Source organism: Gossypium arboreum, chromosome 7, assembly GCF_025698485.1.
Source record: "Gossypium arboreum isolate Shixiya-1 chromosome 7, ASM2569848v2, whole genome shotgun sequence".
Lineage (NCBI taxonomy): Eukaryota > Viridiplantae > Streptophyta > Magnoliopsida > Malvales > Malvaceae > Gossypium > Gossypium arboreum.
The window spans coordinates 44,978,593-45,002,020 of NC_069076.1; the positions used below are offsets into that span (position 1 = coordinate 44,978,593).

General features: G+C 34.8%; 1 protein-coding gene and 2 long non-coding RNA genes across 4 annotated transcripts; 1 reads left to right on the plus strand and 2 right to left on the minus strand.

Moving 5' to 3' along the window:
* Nucleotides 1–504: 504 nt before the first annotated feature.
* On the plus strand, nt 505–5,664 carry LOC108458172 (uncharacterized). 2 transcript variants are annotated; one of them, XM_053030596.1, is made up of 8 exons: nt 505–1,057; nt 1,525–1,624; nt 2,050–2,115; nt 2,773–2,890; nt 3,168–3,250; nt 3,941–4,002; nt 5,245–5,296; nt 5,402–5,664. In XM_053030596.1, the coding sequence occupies exons 1-8, from the start codon at nt 828–830 to the stop codon at nt 5,453–5,455; spliced, it is 765 nt and encodes a 254-aa protein (XP_052886556.1). In that variant the 5' UTR covers nt 505–827; the 3' UTR covers nt 5,456–5,664. The 2 variants fall into 2 exon arrangements, with proteins under 2 accessions (XP_052886556.1, XP_017612954.1); XM_017757465.2 differs by having other exon boundaries at nt 507–1,057; nt 5,245–5,664.
* LOC128295329 (uncharacterized) lies at nt 5,491–7,780 on the minus strand. Its single transcript, XR_008285693.1, has 2 exons — nt 5,801–7,780; nt 5,491–5,723 (listed from the first exon to the last, which is right to left on the minus strand). It is a non-coding gene; the product is annotated as an uncharacterized LOC128295329 (long non-coding RNA).
* A 316-nt stretch (nt 7,781–8,096) lies between these two features.
* Nucleotides 8,097–9,784, minus strand: LOC128295330 (uncharacterized). The gene is made up of 2 exons (XR_008285694.1): nt 8,449–9,784; nt 8,097–8,351 (listed from the first exon to the last, which is right to left on the minus strand). It is a non-coding gene; the product is annotated as an uncharacterized LOC128295330 (long non-coding RNA).
* Nucleotides 9,785–23,428: the final 13,644 nt, after the last annotated feature.

A 23,428-nucleotide genomic window follows, 5' to 3' on the forward strand; every position in this document is an offset into this window, starting at 1 on the left:
AATTTTAGTTAAGCATGTATTACTATTAGGTCTATATAAGATATTATTTATTATAATATATCATCTTATTATAAAATAAATTTAAATTATTTAAAAAATGCTTATATGACATAAATGTCTTTTATTACAAAAAAAAACAAGTTTCCAAAATGGTTTTAAAAATATTCTAAATATCAAAAATATTTTATATAAAATCATTCAAACATTAAAATATATTAATTTTTAAAATATAATCAATTTCCAAAATCATTTAGTTTAAGGGACACAAATATTTTCATATTACCAAAAAAGTATATGAATAAAATAAATTATTTATTTTACAATAGTTTAATTTTACCTTAAAAATTTTCAATTTTTTTATTTTTATTGCAATATCTAATATAAATTTGAACAGTTCAGATATTTGTCAGGAGTGTCTGTTTTTATATGGTGAAAAATAATTACCGTTGGGTAAGTAAGCCTTTTGCCAAAAGTCTCTTCATAGTGATGTATCAAAAGAAGCATCTTAAACATGTTTTGGAAAAAGAAAAGAAATTTTATGTCACACTCTCAGGAAAAGTGAAAAAAAAAATCCCCCCCAAAAAAAAAGAGAAAAAGGCAAAAATTAATAAAAAAAGATTCGCTTTCCTAGTCTGGCAATCGAAAGACGGCTCTCCATTTCCATGTCTATCCCTTTTGCAAGAATTCATCCCTCCTTGCCTTCCTCCTCTCTAATTATATTTTCTACATACTTTTAATTTCGTAATTTGCTTCAGAAGTAAATAAGATTTCGAAAACGTTAGATTTCGAAATAAACAAACAAGGGCTAGTAGCTTTTTAATTTTGTAATGGCTGCGAGTGCGAATCCGACGGGGAATAATCAGGAAGCTTCGTCAAGCCAGAAGGTGACGGCTCCTCCTCCACCAGCCAATGGCGTTTCCGTTAATTCCAACAGCAGCGGGGGCAATACCTCCGCCGCCGTCTCTGCTGATACTAAGTCTGCGTTGAGGCACAACCCTGGCATCTCCGTCGACTGGACGTCTGATGAACAATCGATGCTCGAAGATTTGCTCGCTAAGTAACTCCCTTTCCTGTTTTCTCACTTCAATTTTAATTTCTCCAACTTGTACTCACCGTTTTTTCTATTCCAACTCTCTCTCTCTCTCTCTTTTTAATTCGGAAATATTATTTATCTTATCTTCAAATCTTTTAGTATAAGAAAAAAGTTAGTTCAGGTTGGTTAAGACATCAATAGCAGATTCTTGATGTCAATTTTCAACTTTTATTATGTAAAGTGAATTACTGTCTTTGTTGACATGAGAACCTTTTTAGTTCCACTGAGTACGCATTTGCGGCCTTATTATTTGTTTAAGAAAACTGAAGTGATAATGTTTTTTTTGTCTCTTTATATCTGTGTTTCTCAGTTGTATCTCGTTGTATCTCGTTGTATCTATTTATGTATTAGTTTCCCTTGATGAATGCTAAATTCCGTTGAGAACACAAGTTATGTATTTCAAATATGTACTGATAATATTGCGTTTGCAGGTATGCCTCTGATTCAACCATAGTTCGATATGCTAAGATCGCAATGCAGTTGAAAGACAAAACCGTTCGGGATGTGGCACTGCGTTGTAGATGGATGACTGTAAGTTGGTCATTTCGAAGTTTATGTTATTGGAACTTTGACACCATTATTAATTTATTTTTTTTTCTTTGGGTGAAAACAGCTTGAAAGAATTCATCATATGCATAACTTCTTAACTTGTTCTCCTTCAAAGCAGTTTATATGGTTCTAACTTCAATAAATTGACTATTTTGGATCAAAAATTTCATTTTACCTGAACCTTGATAGTTTTGTCTAAAAACTCTTTGTTAAAGAATTGCATTTGTTTACTAAATTTTGCTCCATTTTAGCATCTGTCGCTTTAAATGATAATTTTTATGGTGGAATAGTTTACAGCTTAATGTGCTGTTGTAATAGATTTTCTTGTGTTTTTCACTTGGTACAAGTAAACATGCGTGTAATTTTGCAGTCTATTTGAATCATAACTTACTTGAATCTGTTTGCAGAAAAAGGAAAATGGCAAACGAAGGAAAGATGATCATAATACAGCAAGGAAAAATAAAGACAGAAGGGTATGCTTTTTAAAGTTTTTATGCTAGTACAATTGATGCGATGTTTTTCTCCCATGCTTTATGTTTCTAAATTGGATCCTTGAAGCATGTTTTCTGGAGAAAATTCGGTTCCCATGATTGTTTCCTAAATGAAATTGCCTAGCCTGTGTGTTAGCGTCAGTAGTTTTTACTATGGTCACAGTTTTTACCTATGACCGATGATGCCATGTTTAAGCATTCTTGACTTGACTGTTGCTTGAAATGAATATACGTCTAGCGTCTACCATTCATTTGTGGTTGTTGTACTCTCATCATTCTCCATTAAACATGCATGTCAAAATTCTTGACTAAGGTCTGCCATAAAAGATACCTCAAGCTGGAGGGCAACTAGATAAAAAAAATCAAGGTTACATAAATGGAAATTCCCATTATATCTCAGGTGCATGTTTAATTAACTAAAAGATTTATCAAGCATGTCTCAGGCATAATTAGATGTGGTTGAAAGTTGAATTATGCCCGTTGTTGTTTAAGCCCAGGTGGGTGAAGGGACTTCACCTTCTCGTTAAAAGCTTCCTCAGCCCTCTTAGTTAGGCAGTTCTTCTATTTGCATCTTAGTTCTTTATTTAGGTAGGTTGCTTCATTTCCTGAAAACTCAAGTTGATAGGACATTGTTTACAGGAAAAGGGTACAGACTCTTCTGCAAAGTCTACGTCTCATCTACCAACTAGGCCTAATGGTCCTTCATATGCTCCACCAGTGATCCCTATGGACAATGATGATGGCATCCCATACAAAGGTTTGAGCTGAACTTTTTATCCCTATAGACAATGCTTATTTTTAGGATATATCAAATTTTATCAAGCTTAGAACTTGACTAGTGCACAGGTTTATTTGGAGCTGACAAGGGTCAGTGACCATGTAGATCATAAATCTTAGGACGTGTCTAAAATTGGCCAATGGAAGAATGGAAAACGGAAAGAGGATAGGATAGATTAGAGGGAACTTTATTTAAGATGGCAATATGATCATCTTGCTCTCTATACGCTTTTATAATTTGAATCATGTCTTTTCAGCTATCGGTGGTGTGACAGGAGACCTACTGGAACAAACTGCTCAAATGTTTAATCAAATATCTGCAAATTTTTCATCCTTCCAGGTGAAATATTTGGTTTGAATACAATTTCCTTCATAATTGTATACCTGTGTACATCTGCTCTGACTTTCTTCTAATCTGTTACTTTCTAACTTTGCATTCATTAATGCTGCTGCTGCTGCTGCTGCTTCATTTTGCTTTAAGTGGCCATCTTTCTCTTTCAACTCTCAAGGTTTATGCGTTGTCAAGTTGTATTCATAGGAGTTGATATCTTTCTATTATTCTGAGTATAATATTTTCCCACTGGACCTGTTTGTATCAGGTCTTTGGTGGTTTGAGTGAAAGTAGCAACGTGTTAAAAATTGGAATAAAAAAAGAATGAAAAATCAAATAGTGAACCAAAAAAATTTCAATTTTATCAGAAGGTACCAACACTCTGATTTTGTAGATGTAACTAATACTTTGTATGCCATTCTCATGCATGCAAAGATTATTAGACATCACTTTTCAATTTCATTTATTACTCAGATTCTTCAATATTTAATATTATCTGTTATTTTTTTGCCACCTAATAAGTTTATGCCAGTTTACTGTCTAAAGGTTCTGTATGAAAAATGAAAGTTTTTTGATGATTACAACCATCTGTTTGGTTGGCCTTATTATCATATACTGTTGTAGGTTTGGAAGCCGCTGTCTCCCAAGTATCTTCATATTCTTTCTTTATTGATTGTTATTATTCTTTTTTCCATGCAGATACATGATAATATTAACCTCTTATGCAAAGCACGGGACAATATCCTCACAATCTTGAATGAGTATGATATTTCCTCTATGCTCTCTGTTACGTGTCGTCCAAATTAGATATAGTTGCATATTTATTGCACGATTGCAAGTTTGTAATAGAAAACTAAAGATCATGTTAAAGTTGGAAAAGTGAAAACAGGGGCGTGTTTAGGGGGCCAAGGAGGGACCCTGGCCTCCCAAAAATGGAAAATTACTATTTCAGTCCCCTCATAAATGATGAAATTATAAATTAATAAATAATAAAATTATGGTTTGACAGCTTAAAATTTGGCCTCTCCTAAAAGAATTTCTAAATTTGCCCGTGTGAAAATAAGGAAGACAAATGATCATACAACTGGCCAATCCAAAGCAAATGATGTGAAAAAGTTCTGTCAAGGGTATAGTTGGTAGTTTTAGCTCCTGAACCTTTTTCTGGTAGCAATTTTGCATTACTTTTCATTGTGCTCCATCATTATACCATAAAATTTACCCGCCACTAAGGCTTGCTTGGTATGAAGGATGGAATGGAGTGAGGATGGTATCTTTGTAAATCACATGTTTCAGTTTCATAACCACTTTCCTCCTTTGTAGCTTAACTGTCAGATTAACTAAGCTTTATGAATCTTAACCCTTTGATTAATAGCCTTTTCCTATAAATCACCTGGTCTTGTTGCAAGATAGATTTGGCTTGTCTAATTTGAAGTTATGATGATTGCCCTCAACTCTGTTACGTCTTTGCTGAATAAAATTGACAACCACTGATGTATGAAAATATTCAGATTTATGTGAAGATTCTGAAAGTAAAATTGATTAACAAGTCAAATACTTGGGTGTCCCTTGGCTTTGATGGCTAGATGCATGTGTCATTGTCATTAAACCTTAGATATGGATACGAGTCTGGGTATGCTCATTTTTTGTAAGTTTTTCCATATGTGTGGATGATCGTACCATTATTCTTGTGTCCAAGTATTTGTCATACATGGGTGCTGTAGAGAAACTGAAGAGTCCGGGTAACATAGAAAAAATAAGCTTTAGTGAATTTGGAGGTATTCATTATTATTGCATGCTATCGTGTATAAAGATATGCGAAATTGTTTCGTTTGATTAGTAGGAAATTTCGTTAGCTAAGGTGTCAAGAATTGGGAAATTTCATCTGTTGTCTGTGAATTTGTTCTTCACATCAGGATTCTTATAGCACATTGCGTTCGAACATATATAGCAATTTACAGGATGTGTCTTCTGTACATTAATTAACATGGACGAGTCATCTGCAGCTTGAATGACCAACCCGAGGTGATGAAACAAATGCCTCCACTTCCTGTCAAGGTAAATGAAGAACTGGCCAACAACATCCTTCCTCAATCGTCCAATGCAATGAAATCATGACCCAGGGCTTACTGATGATACTTCTGACCATTTGTCTTGAGCTAGGATACTCAACACCGAGCTTCTGAAATACATTCGGGTTTAAGTCAGTTGAGATGAAGTAATGTTTTTGATGCGTGTTATTTCTTTATAAATTAGAATGTGACAAATTTCATTTCTTCATGATTAAATTGTAAGAACTATAATAGTTGATGTAGCTTGTGAATATTTAGTTTTGTAGAAGGAAACTGTCTGTATAATCATTGAACAAATGTTGATCGTAGTTGCATTTCAATGCAAAGAGATAAAATGTTTTAGTTGCTTGCCTATACTAGTAGCCGCAGTTATGGATTTTTGTTGGCGATCCTACGGATAGAAAAAGACTGAGCTGGAAATGATATGAGGTACAATTAGATATCAATGACTAAATCCGACACATTCAAACTATTATCAGAAATAGCATACCAAAGCCTTTTGACAATCAGTTTCCAGAACAATATCATCCTTCTGCAATGATTTTAGCCAAGAGCGAGCCTCACGTGCAGCAAGAACTTTAACCATGTCACTCTTCATAAAACCGGTGATGGAACGAACATAACCTCCCTGCCATGGAACCATAGTTATTTAAAATAGCGACATCAAAGTTGCATTTTTCAGTTTACTTGCTGGCGGACAGCACCAGTGGTCATCACCACCCTCAACTAGTGTTCTAAAAATCGGCTGACTCATGCACATTTTTTAGCTACCAACCAACCTTGCAGGAACGACCTCGCCTGATACACAACAGATTCCGCCATCATTCTAAAAGTAGATTGGGACTCAACATCTAGCAAATCCCAAACAACTTTGGCATGTGAACAACAAAAAAGAACATGATCAATGTCTTTTTCTGACTGTTGACACCTAAAGCAGAGAGAATCAACTTGGATTCCACGATGAAAAATCTTACTATTGCACAGAAAAACCCACGCAAACAACGCCAAAGATAAACCTTTAACCCCCGTAGACCAACTGATCGGCATATGAAGCACACAGTCAGCATCTTATGGGGTAAGGAGTCCCTCAACCATATCTGTATCCAATGCACCACCGTTAGTGGATTAAACCATTGACTTCCAGATGTTCACAACCTTCAATTGGAGTAGAATTAATAAAAAAGAATTATCATTCACTAATCCACGAATCATTGTGCCCCTCAATCGCCCTCGCATCACCAACTCAGCATCTAACCCCTCTATAAAGCACCTTAATAGCCTTATGAATACTTTTCCAAATGAAAGAAGGAGAATTACCTTCCAACTCATCAAGAAACCCACAATTCACCGAAAGGAATTGCCAACCTTGCTTCTCGAGTTGTGAAAACCCAATCTACCAAATTGTTTAGGAACACAAAACCTATCCCAATAAGCATAGTGAATTTTCCGCCCATCATTATCAAAACCCCGCCAAAAAGAACTCATCATCTTCAGTAGGTCATCACAAGCATTATGAGGTAGTAAAAACACGTGCTGACTATAGACTAAAACAGCCTGAGCCACCGTTTTAAGCACAACTTCCTTACTTGCACTAGAGAGAAACCTATTTTTCTAGCTGTGGATATGCTTGCTCAATGCTCCTTTAGGAAAGCAAAGACTTGCTTTCTTTTATGCCCAGTTAGTGACGAAAGTCCCAAATAACGACCATGATTAAGAGGCATTGAAACAACAAGAATAGAACAAATTCTCTAACGGCCTTGTTGCTTGGAATTAGAACTAAACATAATTCCAGACTCAAAGAAATTAATGGCCTACCCAGAAGCTTCATTGTAACATAATAATGACCCCTTCACCGCCTCAGCTTCTGTCTCCATAGCACAAAAAAAGAAGAAACCATCATCTGCAAAAAGCAGATGTGATAATGTAGGACTCCCCTAAAAATAGAGAGTCCATGAATATCCACTCATCTCTCTGCGTTCATCATCAAATAACTTGGCCCCTCAGTGCACAGAATGAAAAGATACAGTGATAATGGATCACCCTGACAGAGGCCTCGTTTGGGAGAAATTAGTCCCAACTCAGTGCCATTAAACAAAATGATATAGTTGACGAAGGGAACACAAAGCATCATCCAATCTACTTATCTGTGATGGAACCCAGCCTTTCCAAAATAAAATGAAGAAAGATCCAATTCACCATGTCATAGGCTTTACTAATGTCAACTTTTAAAGCGATCTCACCCATCAAACCTCACCCTTTATTCTTCATGTGATGAATGGTTTCAAAAGCAACCATCGCATTATCAGTAATGAGATGACTTGGAACAAAAGCAAATTAAGACCGAGAAATGAATTGAGGTAACAAGATCTTCAGACAATTCGTAAGAACCTTCACCACCAGTTTATAAACAATGTTACAAAGCGTAATCAACCTCAAATCTTTCATAGATGTCGGCTTCTGATTTTTTGGAATTAAAACTATAATGGAATCATTAATCTAAAAAGTGGGGGAGCAGCTACATTCAGCCTTCACAACACGCTGTAAAAATCTCCTCACCAATAATATGCTAGCACTTCTGATAGAATGCAACATTTATACGTCAGCCTGAGAGCTTTATCTGGATGCATTTCAAACAATGCCAGTCTAAACTCCTCAGTAGTAAAAGGAGAAAGAAGAGCATTATTATCAGAGTGTACAACGAGAATCAAAATCAGAAAAAGCATCAAACTGCAACGTAACCAAAACCGAAAAAAGGGAAGTAAAATAACTAAGAACAATGAAATGCATGCCCGCCTCGTCAGTACATTGCTGACCCACATCATCATAAAGCATAGAAATATGATTTAACCATTTTCTTTTACTCACCCAAGCATGGAAAAAATCTAGCTCACTGTTTCTAAAACCCCTCTTGAGCAAGCAAAATATTTAAGTCAAAACATAACTTTAGAACCTCATCATCATTATTCCCTATAGAATATGACCGGAAAAGTTCCTCCTTAACAACCTTAATACAAGAACTGAAATTTCCTCCCAACTTGTACCTCCATTAAGAAAGAGAAAAAACACAATTACTTAACTTGGCAGAAACAGACCCATTCGACACCATAAACCAAGCATCTGCAATGACATCAAAAAAACCTGTTTCACTAAGCCAAAACTTCTCAAACTTGAAGCGCCGAACTCTTGGGGTTGAAAACCTAGCTTTCACCACTAATTTAATAGGTGAGTGATACGAAGTGGGACACACACGACTATAAAGCTTATGGAATGGATAGCGTTGAACCCACGCATCATTTACAAAAGCCCTATTAAGCCTTTCCATGACAAAAGAACTGGTTCCCCTACCCCGTTCCCAAGTAAAAGAGGAACCTCTAAAAGATTACAGTCTGAAACACAATCACGAAAACCATCGAGCCAAATAGTAAGGTAAACTGCAGCACCTTTCTTATCATTAATTGACAAAAGATTATTGAAATCCCCAAAGCACATCCATGGAAGAGAATTAAGGGACGTCAAATGTCTTAGCAAAGCCCAAGAACCACGCTTCCTACTAGACTCCGGAAAACCATAGAAACCAGTAAGCCTCTATTTAAAACCATTGTCTAACTCAACAAGAGCATCAATGTGATTCTAAGAATACCCGAAAATAGAAATATTAAAAGTCGAATTCCAAAATAATGCAAGTACAGCACTACGACCAAGACGGTCTACACATAAACAATAACCAAAAAGTAAAGAAATGCACAATTCTTTATTTTAATGAACTAAAGTCTCGAATAAAAACAAAATACTAGGTTTATTAGAATGAACAAGCTCCCTGAGAGTGAGTACCGCACGGGGATTACCAGTCCCCGGCAGTTCCAAGCAATACAAATCATGGCTTCCGATGGGTCTCCACTAAGAGACCGACCGATACAGTAGTTTGATTAAAGCTAGAGCTGCCCCAAATAGTAGTATGCTGGGCCGTATCATTTGAAGAAACATGCTGAGCTGAAACATTAGAATCGAGCCTAGACTTTTTTTTTTTTTTAATAGAATCTTTAATGGATTGTTCAACACTCCTAATTGGCCCAAATAGATACCCCGGAAAAGGGCCATCATTCGATAGTCCACTTGATGCCCCTTGGCCCTGATCATTAGCTCCAACATTGACATTGGGAGCTACCTGTTTTAGATAAGAAAGCCATCTATTTTGGATGTGTGAATTACTCTCCCCTCCCACTATGTCATATAATCCCACCGGAAATGTGGCCCAAAAATTCTCATTCTTTCTTAAATCACGCCTCCACTAAACAAATTGTTTTCGATTCCTATGTTTGACCTCCGCTCGTATATCCTCCGACCAACCTTAGATTAGCTCCCCCTTCGAAAAGTCGATCAATCTTTGGCAACTAGAGTGATTGTGCCCTATTATACCAGACAAATAATACACAAGAGGAAGCCGCTTATAACTAAAACTGACCTCAAAATAAGATAACCCCGTTTTCTTAATTTCTTTTTCCTCATAAGAGGCTAATGAATTTCTAGATGCACACAAATTCTCGTGAAGATATTCAACACGTTCAGTATGCTACTAGCATTATAATCTAAGAAAGAACCCATAACATTATCAAGATTCTTTGCCAAGGCTTACGAAGCAAACCGGGTGGCAAATCATAGACTTGAACCTAAAAATCCGCAAAGAAAAAATTAACATTCTTTGAATTCTCTCATTGAGCCAACTTATAAACCAAAAGAAGACAATTGTTAAAGGACCATAGACTCTGAAATAATCTTTTTTAGATCCACCACATAAAAAATTGAATCAAAATATAACCAGTTATCGCCAATCAATTAGATGTTAGCACATCTAATCGAACACCACAAAAAATCCTTTCCACAACCGCAAAGTTTACCATCTTCTCTCTGAAAAACTTACCGACAAGACATAAATCATAGTCAATGTTGACAACAATGAGATCTTCAGGACCGACGACCAACTCCTCTTCTTCCTTGTAACACCCTATACTCAGCCTAGACAACAAGGCCAAGTCCGGAGAGTTAAATTAAAATTTCCACAAAACAATACTTCTAAATCTTTGTTAAAAGTCTTTCCAAAGCAAACCAGAGTTTAACAAACCTAACATGTAACACCACACACCCGTACCCTTCACCGGGACGGAATACGAGGCATTACCTAACTCTAAACTCATGCTTTCAAACATCTCCGAGTTACCAAAACTCTGCTCAATTTAGAAAAAAAATTCAATTTCTACTTTAAACTTCTTATCATGGGCCTACGAGCCCCAAATCGACCATTGGAAACCATTCGGGATCAACCCGAGTCCTTATACCATCTATAGAAAATTTGTCTTTGAAACAGGGCAGACGCCCGTGTCCTTCACCCATGTGGAATTAATTCTAAATGCACACTTACAGGGGTTTTTCACACAACCTGGCACATGTCCGTATCACTGGCCCGTGTCCTTCACACGGCTATGACACGCCCGTGTCCTAGCCCGTGTGCAAAAACCTGGACATTCTGTTTCTGACGGCAGCAGCCCCAAAATGTCACACGGCCAAGGCACAAGCCCGTGTGCTAGGCCGTGTCCCTCACACGACTGAGACACACAGCCGTGTATCTGCCCGTGTGTTTACTACCATGCATACTAACTTGAAAATTTTACGTGTAGGGGATACACGGCTGGACCACACGCCCATAGGGCAGACCGTATTTCACACACAGCCTAGACACACGCCTGTGTGTCTATCCTTATGGACAATATAAGGCTATTTACCAAGCCTCTTTGCCACCCTTCCTTACACAACCTATACAATAGCAACCAAAACCAATATAAGACTATCTCATGCAACCAAATCAGCCACAATAGACAACATTCCATTTGTGCATTTTGCTCATCTATGAAAATAACATCTTTGCATATAAATCAAAATGAATATTAGCCATCGTTCGAGGCTTAATACAAAATAAGAGATTTATCCCAAGCCAACACAATTGGTCAAATTAATAATAACACAAAACACAAGTCTATGTCCCTATACATGTCATATTCAAAAATATAAATCAAACTATACCGAATACTTTAATTTGATAGTGTGATCAATATCTCTGACTTCCGTTGGTCCTTGAGCTAGATAGGCGGCACTATAAGAAAATGGAAAAAGAGAGGGGGTAAGCATAAGGCTTAGTAAGTTGCATATAAATAAATATACAACATAACTTTACCATTCATCAACAAGTATCATAATACACAAGTGGGCATAAGCAAAACTTACTCCTCAATATTCAATACACATCATATAGTATATAATGGGGCTCACATTTTATACATATCAAATAGGTACATGTATCACTCACAACACGGTTATACTTTTCTCATTAACTAGAAATCAAAACTTTCACCGTTGAACCATTCGGAACGCTATCGGATATTCCATAGCCTCAAACATGGGGTAAGGTGCCGACGCCATGTCCTAGACATGGTCTTACACTGACACATTTCATAGCTGATGCATGTCCCAGACATGTCTTACACTGGTTTACATTTCGAGGCCAATGCATGTCTCAAATATGTCTTACACTAGCACTCGTCTCAATGCCGATGCCATGTCCCAGACATGGTCTTATATTGGCTCTCATAATGTGGCCGATGCATGTCCTAGACATGTCTTACACTAGCTCACACAAATGACCCAAACGTCATGACACAAATATCCGATTTATTTCTTAATGTTCAAACAGAAATTCTACTATCTCTATTCTCATCACATTTTCTCATTTCCACAATCAAGCAGTTTATGCTATAATAATTTCAATACAATTCAAACACATATATTATCAATGTAGTCGTATTATTTACATACAACTTACCTCGGATCACAAAATGTGGCGACTAGTCGATTTAGTCGATTTGCTTGCCTTTCTCCCGGTCTAGGTTCAGATTCAGTATTTCTTAATCTATAATAACAAAATGCACTTATTTAGTCACTTTATCAACCTAGGCACTCAACAATTCATAATTAGGCAAAATGACCATTTTGCCCCTAGAATTTGACAAAACGACCATTCTACCCCTAGGTTCAAAAATCTATTTTCATCGAATTTCTTCGTATCTTAAGCTTAGCCGAAACCTTTTTACTCTTATAGAAACTCCAAATTCTCACTATTTCACATATTTAACATCTATTTTACGACTTATGCAAAATAATCCTTTTAGGTGTTTTCATGAAAAATCCTTTCACAAAAGTTGTTTATCACACAACCAAGCTTCATATTCTTCCATAAAATTTCAGAAAACACTATAAATGCTCTCATGGCAAAACCCTAGACATTCAACCGTTTTGCAAAATAGTCCCCTCATTTGAAAGCTTATGCTACAAGGGTTCCAAAAATGCAAAAATCACCAATAAAGGATATGGAAATCGCTTACTTGTAAGAGGAATAAGTTGCTGAAATTTTTTAAGCTCAAAAACCTTAAAAATTGCTGAAAAATCGGTGGGATAAAGAGATAGAATGAAATAAAAAGATGATAGCTAGGCTTAGGTTTTATTATATTACACCTTATGTCATCAAATTTTACTTAATGTTGACTTTTCAACATTTTTGATTACCCATGGCCAGCCAAGCTATCACAATAGGGTCTAATTGCCCTTTAAAGACCCTCAATTTTTATTCTCTAGCTATTTGACACATTTAGCTATCAATTTAGGACTTTTTCACTTTATGCGATTTAATTCTTTTTCGCAATTAAGCTCACAAAAGCTAAAATTACTTCACCAAATTTTTCATGCACTCTTATAAACATGTTATAACATCAAATTAATAATAAAATAATTTATTCAATTCTGAATTTGTGGTCCCAAGACACTATTCTGCCTAGCCACAAATTCGGGCTGTTACATAACATGTAGTACAAAAACTAGTATCTTAACCATCATATGTCTTGAAACTACTGTAAATGAGCCAATGGTAATAATAATGATATAGTGGATAAATAGTATGACCAAGCTCCTAATCTGCTGACCTGATCAAATCTGTGGGTTACATGTGATTCAGTCAACAGAAGAAATGAATTAATTATCTTATAAAGAAATAACTATATGTTCAAATAGATTTAGGTTAGAACCAGTAAAGTCTCATATTCGAGTTCAGAACAGAAATAGATCCAGTAAGTAAATCATTCAGTTTATCAGAATATAACAGAACAGTTCAGACAGATAGTAAGCTAGATTATTCTCAGATACAGAGTAGATCTACATAAATACAGTTTTCCTATTCCCTACTGCTACACACCATCTTCGACCAACCCAACACACCAAATAAGTTATTAAATACTCATCCAACCCTACACACCACACAGTGTTGGTATAACATGTTCCAATAATTGAAAACTGGCTAAAGGATAAGAATACAAATATTGGTGATTTAGCCACTGTCTAATAACAAAATACTTCCTCCTTTACTCAATTTCCACCCAATACAGATGCAGATTTCAAATATTAGCTAATACAGAGGCCTACACAACCGTTCAGATACATTTCATGTTCATACAGAATAATTAATATCATTAATAGACATCATACGCAGTACACACATACAGGTTTCCAGTACTCAGTCTCAGATCACAAAATAGTAATTTATACAATTTAAGTCAAATTATTCGGGCACCATGAAACGCCTACATTCTCTTCAAATGACACTTGTAACCCGAAAAAGTAATTTTACATTTTTTGTCCACACGTCCATATGGTTTCACACGGCCTAGATAGTTGACACATGTGTCTCCACACGGCCAAGCACTCGCCCTTGTGCTTCACACGGCCTGACACACGCTCGTGCCACTTACCCGTGTGGTCTTAATGTTCAAATAGTGTGTTACATGACTTGGACACACACCCGTGTCATCGGCCCATGTGAACTCTACACAAAATATTCTCACACACGGTCTAGACACACGCCCTTGTCCTTAACCCGTGTGTCTCTAATTCGTGAAGAATGAGTTATACGACTTGGCACACAGCCGCGTCAACAATCCCTTTTTTCGACGACTAAAACTTAAAGAAGAAGGGGTTTTCGATACCCAATTGATGTAGCGTCAGTGCAAGGGTAAATCACAATACTCCCAAAGCTTCAAAACAAGATTCAATCACTCAATTAACTTTAAAAAATGCTCGATTAGAGCACAAAACTAAAACTCGTCGAAGATTTCGACACAAACTTCCAAATAAACAACAACAAGAAAACTTTTTAAAGGTGTGACTCAAACCCCTGACCTCAAACATATACATAGAGCACAAAGCCACAGATATAGAGATTTAATTACGATAGAAACCAACAGTCAAACATTTAATTTTTTGGGGGCATTACATTCCTTTTCTTCAAGAGAAAATATTTGAATATCCTTTTCCATGAAAACAAACAAGAAAGCGAGCACCACCAAAAAGCCAAAAAAAAAGGAACTTTGACAATACAAGACAAGAAATTACAATTAAGGGTCCCTTTGGATGAGCTATCTGTTTACTTACAGTTAGTGTAAAAACAACTATTAGAAGTTGTGTGATCCAAATTCCAGTTAAACATAAAATACAAGTGGCAAGATAGGGGGTTCTACAGAGGCGAAGGCCGCAACCCATCATAGATCCTTAATAAGCAAAATATTGGATTGGGGTCGCAACCAGGGGTACTCTGGCCCCTGTGGTACGATACAGGCTACATAAGTGGAATTTGTATAGAAGTTTACTTCCTCTATTTGATGTTGATTCAAATAAGGTGTTTTAACCTTACTACATTACTTCTATTTGACTTTGATTATAATAAGATTTTAAACCTATAAATTGACGGAATTGTCTCTCTTCTTGTATAATTTGAATTCAACATAGTGAATTTTCTTTTCCTCTGCCCATGGTTTTTTCCTAAAAGGGTTTCCACATAAAATTCTGTGTGTTCTATTTTCTCTCTTTTCTTTGCTATACACTGCCATTATTGTTGTCCTATTTTTACAATATCGGTGGTGGTAAGATTAGATATTATAGTATGGGATAAAAAGAAAGCTAAATGCACCACACTAAAAGTAAACGCTCATCTAAAGGGGCCTTGAGGCAGACAAATACGTAAACTCAAAATAAAGAGGCAAACATGTAAAGATTTATACTTATTCAAAAATCAATATTCTAATTGTGCATGTTTTATCTGTCTTGTGTTATTTGTTTATATATTTTTCTTGTTGAAGTAAATCATTTGTTTTTGTAGAGTAGCCAAAATAAATAAATTTTTAGTAGAGATGGTATAATCCTCCATTTTGTTCCGTTTCAAATACAAGTACATGTTTGATAAAGATTATTTTTGTTAATATTTTCTTCTAGATTTAAATGATTATCATATATTCATGTATATATATATATCAAACACAAATATTAAATATTAAACTTTTATTTGATTTTTATGAAAAATATGAATATTGTAAAAAGAAAGAACAAGAGTATGAATAAGAGCACATTAAGATTGATACAATTTGTGACACCCTACACCCAATCCAATTGTTGGAGTTGGATGCGAGATATTACATTCATTACTGAAGCAACTTGATCTAATTTCCATTTTCAATAGTCATTGAGAATATCAAGCATTAACAACACATAACAACACTTTCACATTGATTGAAACCAATTTCAAGTAATTTAAAGTGATTAAGAACATTTTAAAATGAGTTTTAGGTGTTCAAGGATGATCGAGACTAAGTTCGGGTCTCTGGGGGTCCAAACAACTCAAAATAGGAGAAGGACCCCTATCTGACCCAGCTGTATCAGTACAAGTGCATACTTGTGCCAATACATCTAGCTAACACTGTTTCAATTTTTATTATTAACTTGTACTGATACATCTGACCCCTTGTATCGAAACAAGTTCACCGAGACTAAAAAAAGACCCCTAAAGCCTCCTAGTTTGGCTCAAAACATTACCATTTCATTTCAAAACATTATGGGTCACTAAAAACATGTTCTAAACATCATTTAAGCATATTTAAACACATTCAAACACATGGCTAATAACATGATAACAACATTTCCAATTTCAAACATCAAGTTCACTAGCTTGGCATGTAAGCATCACTTGAATCATGGCATACACACTTCATTAAGTCATGCATTTCATCATATCTAGATAACTACACCTTTACACATATTTATACATGAATGACTATGCCTAGATTACAAATTCGTAACATTGCAATTACCAAAACATCAATAGGGACTCCAAAGCTACATTTTGACACTAGGTACATGCCAACCCAAACTTAACATTCAAAACACGATACAAACATTTTTGAGCTGGGAATTGAGTCTTAAATGTCACCAACCTTCTCAAAACCTTGATACCTAATCAATACATGTACACAAAAATAAACAAATCTGCACACTAAGCAAAGATGTTCAATGGTGCAAACATAAATTGAAAACATTGCATAAACCAATTATGCTTGTAAGCTAATTATGAATTCGTATATAATCACATATTTATAATAAGCATCTTTATGCTAAGTTCACTACTTAGTGCTTTCCTATGGAATTCTATATTCGGTTTAAGTCATGTATATCATCTTCTCTATATGCTTTCAAAGCTTTATACCACCATATCTAATATCACATTTAGATGCATCATCAAATTGTTGCTATATTGATTCATATTTATCATGCATAAGACATTTTCATAATAACATTCATGTCTCATTTTACCAATTGCATATATCTATTTGTTTTTATAACATCATCGGCCCTCAAGGCTCATAATACACAATTAGCATGATCTTTCACCTGATATCATCCATCACATTAACATTGTATTTAATTTTAGAGTACTACTATCAACTTACTATAGATTGAACAAACAAGTGCAATTTCCAAGTGAGTTACCCTTATGTTTGTTTATGTTGATTCTGATTTTGGTATTTAGTTTTTATTTTATTTTACAATACACCTTTTTATGATTTTGTCGTAATATGACCTGGACATGAATAGTATTTAGACCTAATTAGTTTGTTATTATTTGCTTATAATTTAGTTTAAACAAACCCTTCTTGGGTACGTGATAATACTCTAGAACGACATATTTTTATGTGCTAATTGCTTGTTTATTTTGAGTGTGGCCCTACTAATTTGAGCTATTTATGGTTTTTTATCTTTCAGAGACTAAATTGGAAGCAAAAGGATATTTAAAGGCAAAAAGTGCAAATTTGAATATAAAATGGGCCAAATGTGACATAGGGAAAAAGGGGGTGTCAAAAATGCAAGTATGGAAGACATAAGGGCAAAAGTACAAAAGAAGAGATTTTATAGCATAAGACTCTATTTAATGTTAAATTATATTAGGATAATTATTAATGATTATTATTTAGATTTAATTTTAGGATTTATTTTCATTTATCTTTAATTATCTTTAATTATCTTTGTTTATTTGTATTTATCTTTTAGAATTTAATTAGGAATATGCTAGGTTTCTTAGAACTATAAATAAGGGATAAAGTGACACAAATAGGACGGATCTTTTTCTGTAAACACTCTTTCCCTCATAAAATTAGCCTTTTGTTCTTTCCATATTTTTTCAATAAAAATTTCATTTTCATTATATTTATTTCTTTTTCCCCAAAAATCATGAGCCACTAAATCTATCTAGCCGAAGGTTGTCAAAGTTCCCCAAAAAGGGTTCATGGGGCTTAGAATCAGTACTTAGTATTCATCGCTTCTCCGCATTACGGGGCTGACGCTTCCGTCCACGTCCCTTAAAAGGTGATCTTTTCAACGTGTGCAAAGGCGGCTGCTTTGTATGTTTTGGGAAGGCTGCACAGTCGGTTTGTTAGCTTACTGCGTCAGAGGTTGGCGAGCCAAAGAGACAAAATAGCGTGAGATTCGCCATTGAGAAGTGATGATCTAGCATAAGATGATCCCACAAAAGCGATTGTTGGCTAAAGTCAGGTTCCGCTAAATTGTAAGTCTAAATTTTTGGAGCTGATGGTTGTAAGCGTCCTCTTCCACAAAAGCTGAGGATTGAACCCAAGGCGAATCGAGACAACCGGAGGCTGGGATCTCTCCATAAGAACACATTTTCCTCAACTCTATTGATTTCTATTATTTTAATTTTAATTTTTGAAATTCCAATCAAAACTTTTAATTCTGTTTTTTATTTTTTTTTTCAAATCAAAACTTTTAATTCTATTTTTTTAAAAATTTTTTCAGGTATGCTGTAACTCCTCGTACCCGAGACCGTTGCCGGAGTCAAACACGAGGTGTTAACGGACTTAATTCATTTACTTACACAGTTCATTTCGAAATTTCCAAGCAAGTTGGCTAACTGCATCACAGCCACTTTAAAAATCATATCTCGAGTGCCAAAACTCGAAAACCGATTCCGTAAATTTTTCCTGAAACTAGACTCATATATCCATCTACAAATTTTTTTCTAGAATTTTTGGTCGGGCCAATTAGTACAGTTTATTAGTTAAAGTCTCCCCTGTTTCAGGGTTCGACTACTCTGACCTTCATGCATTACGACTTAGATATCTCCCTGTACAGAGCTTCAATACTTATGTCATTTGTTTCTAATGAAACTAGACTCAAAAAGGAATCTGTACATATAAAGAATGACTTCTAATTGTCTCTGGTTAATTTATGATAAATTTTCAAAATCAGAACAGGGAATCCAGAAAATGCTCTGGCCCTGTTTCACGAAAACTTAAACATCTCATAAAATACGACTCATATGGTAATTTTGTTTCTTTCATATGAAAATAGACTCATCAAAATTCGATTCCATAATTTATTCACTATTTAATTCCATTCCTACTATTTTTAGTGATTTTTCAAATTTACATCACTGCTGCTGTCAGCATCTATTTTAAGGTAAATTTTACCTATTTCATAATTTTCCATGAATCAATTAGTAAATTGACATACATTATTTTCAAGTGTAATCACGATTAGCCATGACGTACGTAGCACCAATAGGACCATGATTGGCCATTCCAATGGCTAATCATTATCAAACATTTCCACACCACTTAATAACCATATCATAAGACCATATATACAAAATGACCATAATGTTATACTCAAAATATACAAGCCATTTTCGCATGGCTATACTGAATATACATTACCAAAAGATACTTAATTAACAACAAGGGTCAGCCCTATACATGCCATTATCAAAGTTCAACTAAAGATATACCAAAAGAGCTTAGATAGTGTGGACGACTTGACTTTGACACTCCGAGTCCGATGGTGACGAACAAAATCTATAAAACAGAGAATTAAAGCAAGAATAAGCATTTTGATGCTTAGTAAGTTTTAAGTAATGAAATTATTTACAACTAAGGTATAGCGTTCAGATGACTAAATGAACAATTGCATATCGCATATTCCCAAAATCATGTTTACTTCACGCTTCAACCATTATATTCATACACTCGGATCAAACCGACTAAAGGCGGAAGCTTGTTAATCAATTGAGCGAATACTATTTAAAAGGAATCAACCTTTCCAATGCATATCTGAAACATACCTTATCGTTTGGATTTATGAGCGTATTAATTGAAGTTATTACAGCAAGATCGCTCATTTCCAAACCCAAGTACCTTCTTCGATTTAGCGGATATAACTTCGCACAAATGCCTTCGGACTTAGCCGGATATAATCACTAGCAAAAATGCCTTGGGACTTAGCCGAGATATAGCAACTCGCACAAATGCCTTGGGACTTAGCCGGATATAATCACTAGCACAAATGCCTTGGGACTTAGCCGGATATAGTAACTAGCACAAATGCCTTGGGACTTAGCAGGATATAGTAACTAGCACAAATGCCTTCGGATCTTAGTCCGGTTATCATCCGAATAATCATGCACATATATCAATAAATCATAACACATTTATATTTCATTTTCATTACTAGAACTCAAACACAAGAAACTTATCAACCTTTACCATTTTCGGCTCAATAGCCACATACAAAGAGCATGATTTTGGTTGCCTTTGTAACATGATCTCTATACACATTCGGCTACCAGTCATAAGTATAATTAATTACCTCGATAAATAATTCAAGTAGAATCATTATATCACCGTTTATTTATTATGCTTATATGTCATGACTTAATCAAATCATAAACTAAGTTCCATTACTCAAAGACTTACCTTGGATGTTGTCGAACGACTTCAACGGCTATTCGATTACTTTTTCCTTTCCCCTATCCAACTTTGATCCTCTAAGCTCTTGAGCTAAATCAAACAATTTATCTCTCAATCAAACACAATCATACGGCATTCATATACATTTTAGAACCAATTCATTTGAATCAATTTACCGCTTAAGTCTATCACCATTTCGCTTTCAAATTTGTGTACTTGGTAAGTCACATTAAACTACTACAAATATAACTTTAATACATATTTATTTTCGAAGGTCTCAATGACACAAGGTGTACACATAAGGCACTAACATACATATAAGTATATATATATATACTTATGTGGTGTTCATATTTTAGTCGATTACTTAAGTTATGCACAACCACGTATTTATATACACTCTCATATTCATTATTATGAATATTGCCGAATACTTAACACAACTAACCTAAAAATTTACCCAATATCATCTTAATTAACTTCTACTTATACATCAAAATTTCCAATACAAAGTATTTAGCACCTATGCACTTAAACCGGATTAGCAAACACCCATAGACCATGACCGAATGCCATTTAAACACAAGTCAACAAGATCTCATGATTTCAAATCAAACTCTTAACAAGAATGCACAATGCCGAACCCTTAGATGATTAAACATCTAATTTAGACAATTTTAGAACATCTAAACGGCACTTGTTCAAAACATTAAACAACTACATGTTCGGCTATAACCATAGGTGCATTAGAAATTTATACTATCAATAAGCTCAACTTATTGCAACAACAATTTCTTCCTCAAAGTTTAAAGGCTAAAATCAAATTATCTCCTCATTAACCATAACCGAATGTGCCATACATCCATCAAGATTCAAGATTTTTGGCATGGGCTAAGTAAGAAACAAGATGATTAACCTAAAATAAGCTTGAATTTCAAAACAAATCTAACACCTTTCACTAACCTTTCTTCTCCTTCCATGACCGAAAGTCTCCCCCCCTTCTCTTCTTTTCAATTCGGCAAGGAAGAACAAAGATGAACTTTGTTTTCTTCACCCCCCAATTTTTATTACTTTATTACTAACCCTTTTATTTTATTATTTTTAACACAAAATATTAACACAAAATATTTATAATATGTTTTAACCCATAGCATGGCCGCCACTATCTAAAATTTGGGTAATTTGACATGCAAGTACAAGCATTTTCTAACATGCATTAATAGGCCACTTTGACATTTGCCTAGCACAATCCTAAATTTTCTCACACAAGTCCTATTTGATAAATTTCACATACTATATACAAAATTTAAGCATGAAATTTTCACGTGCATGTTCATATATAATAAGCATTAAATATGACTGTTAATTATTTTCTTATGGCTCGGTTTCGTGGTCCCGAAACCACTTCCCGACTAAGGTCAATTTAGGGCTGTCACATATGCAAATTTTCTTGGGCACGATTCTGACCAGGATTTCGAGGAACAAGCAATTGTGCAAATCCGGTCCCTGAGGATTTGACCCTACTTCCCTTATACTATTATTTTTATTATTTTCAATATTTTATAGGGATAGGATATTTTTTGTGCTCTCAACGACCGCATCAGTACGATCTTCGGAATACTTCCAAAATGTTTCGTTGTAAAAACAAAAATATATTACAATTTGACTTGTACACTTGCAGACACCACACATATTTCCATATCTAATAGCATAATTTTTAGCCCCGTCGCATGCACGCTGGGGCATGGTCACGACGTGGAGATTGTAAAGTCGTGATGTCGATTCTAAAATTTTCAAAACTTTACAATTTGGTCCTAATTCATGCTCGAATTAACAAAAAGAGCTTTCTTAAGCTTCTGTGGGACCCAAAAATGATTGTGATGCATATTTAAAATGTGAATGATACTTGTTTGCATATGTGATTGTTTGAATGTTGTAAATTGTATGAAGTTACTCCCGCAATGAATGTAGCATCTTACAGCTCAGACCCAACGATCAGGTCGGATGAAGGGTGTTACATCAACACAATGCAAATAGATGGGTTGATTTGCATACTACAGATGTTTGAGATGAACCTTTAAAAAAGCACAAGAGATAAAGTTAATTATGAGAAAAATATTGTTTTCATTGTTACAACAACTGAACCCACATTTGGTTCCCTATAAGAGATTGTACTTCTTGCCAAAAATTGTAACAAACTTCTTAAGCATTTCTCCAAGAAGGATAAGAATTCATATACTAATAAATTTTCTAGCAAGAGAAAAGGAAAGGTTACTAAAGATCATAAGAAGAAAGAAATTCAACATCATGAATGTCAAAGCTTTGAACACAAAAGTTGAATGTATAAATACATTCAAGAAGACAGAGAAGTCCCTAAATGTTACTTGGAGTGATAAAAAAAATGATGATGATCAAGTAAACAACTATGTTGTTTTTTGCAACAAAAATATGTTCCGTTACTTTGAATGTTTCAATAACTGTAAAGACAAATTTCGAAGAGATAATAATAGCGATGTTGATATGTGTTGACGAGCCACATGAAGTTTGGAAAGTTGTGACTTGGTATTTAAAGATAATGAAATCCTCAAAATTGGAAACCCCGCTGTGAAAAAAAGAAAAACAAAGATTAGTTGGAGAAATCAAGTACAAAGAAGTACTTCTTAATTTAAAAGCAATTTCATAAAATTAGGCATGTAAACACAATATAAATACATGAGAAAATAATCAAAGCATTCCAACATTTATAGTAATATGAACTTAATACGAATATACAAATATGTTTAAATTTCTATATAATGAATTATTAACATGTATAAATTTATAATACTTTGAATACATGCAAAAAAATAAACAACACAACACATTAATTTCTCTAAATTGAATTACTACGATAAATTATGCAAAATATGTTATGAATTGAGACATCAAATAAATACAAA

What these genes read in the sequence shown, in the direction of transcription:
- LOC108458172 (XM_017757465.2), top strand. Translation starts at nt 828, where the DNA reads ATGGCTGCGAGTGCGAATCCGACGGGGAATAATCAGGAAGCTTCGTCA. An exon ending in GGAAAAATAAAGACAGAAGG is followed by an intron (nt 2,116 to 2,772) that starts GTATGCTTTTTA and finishes CATTGTTTACAG; the next exon opens with GAAAAGGGTACAGACTCTTC. An exon ending in ATCCTCACAATCTTGAATGA is followed by an intron (nt 4,003 to 5,244) that starts GTATGATATTTC and finishes AGTCATCTGCAG; the next exon opens with CTTGAATGACCAACCCGAGG.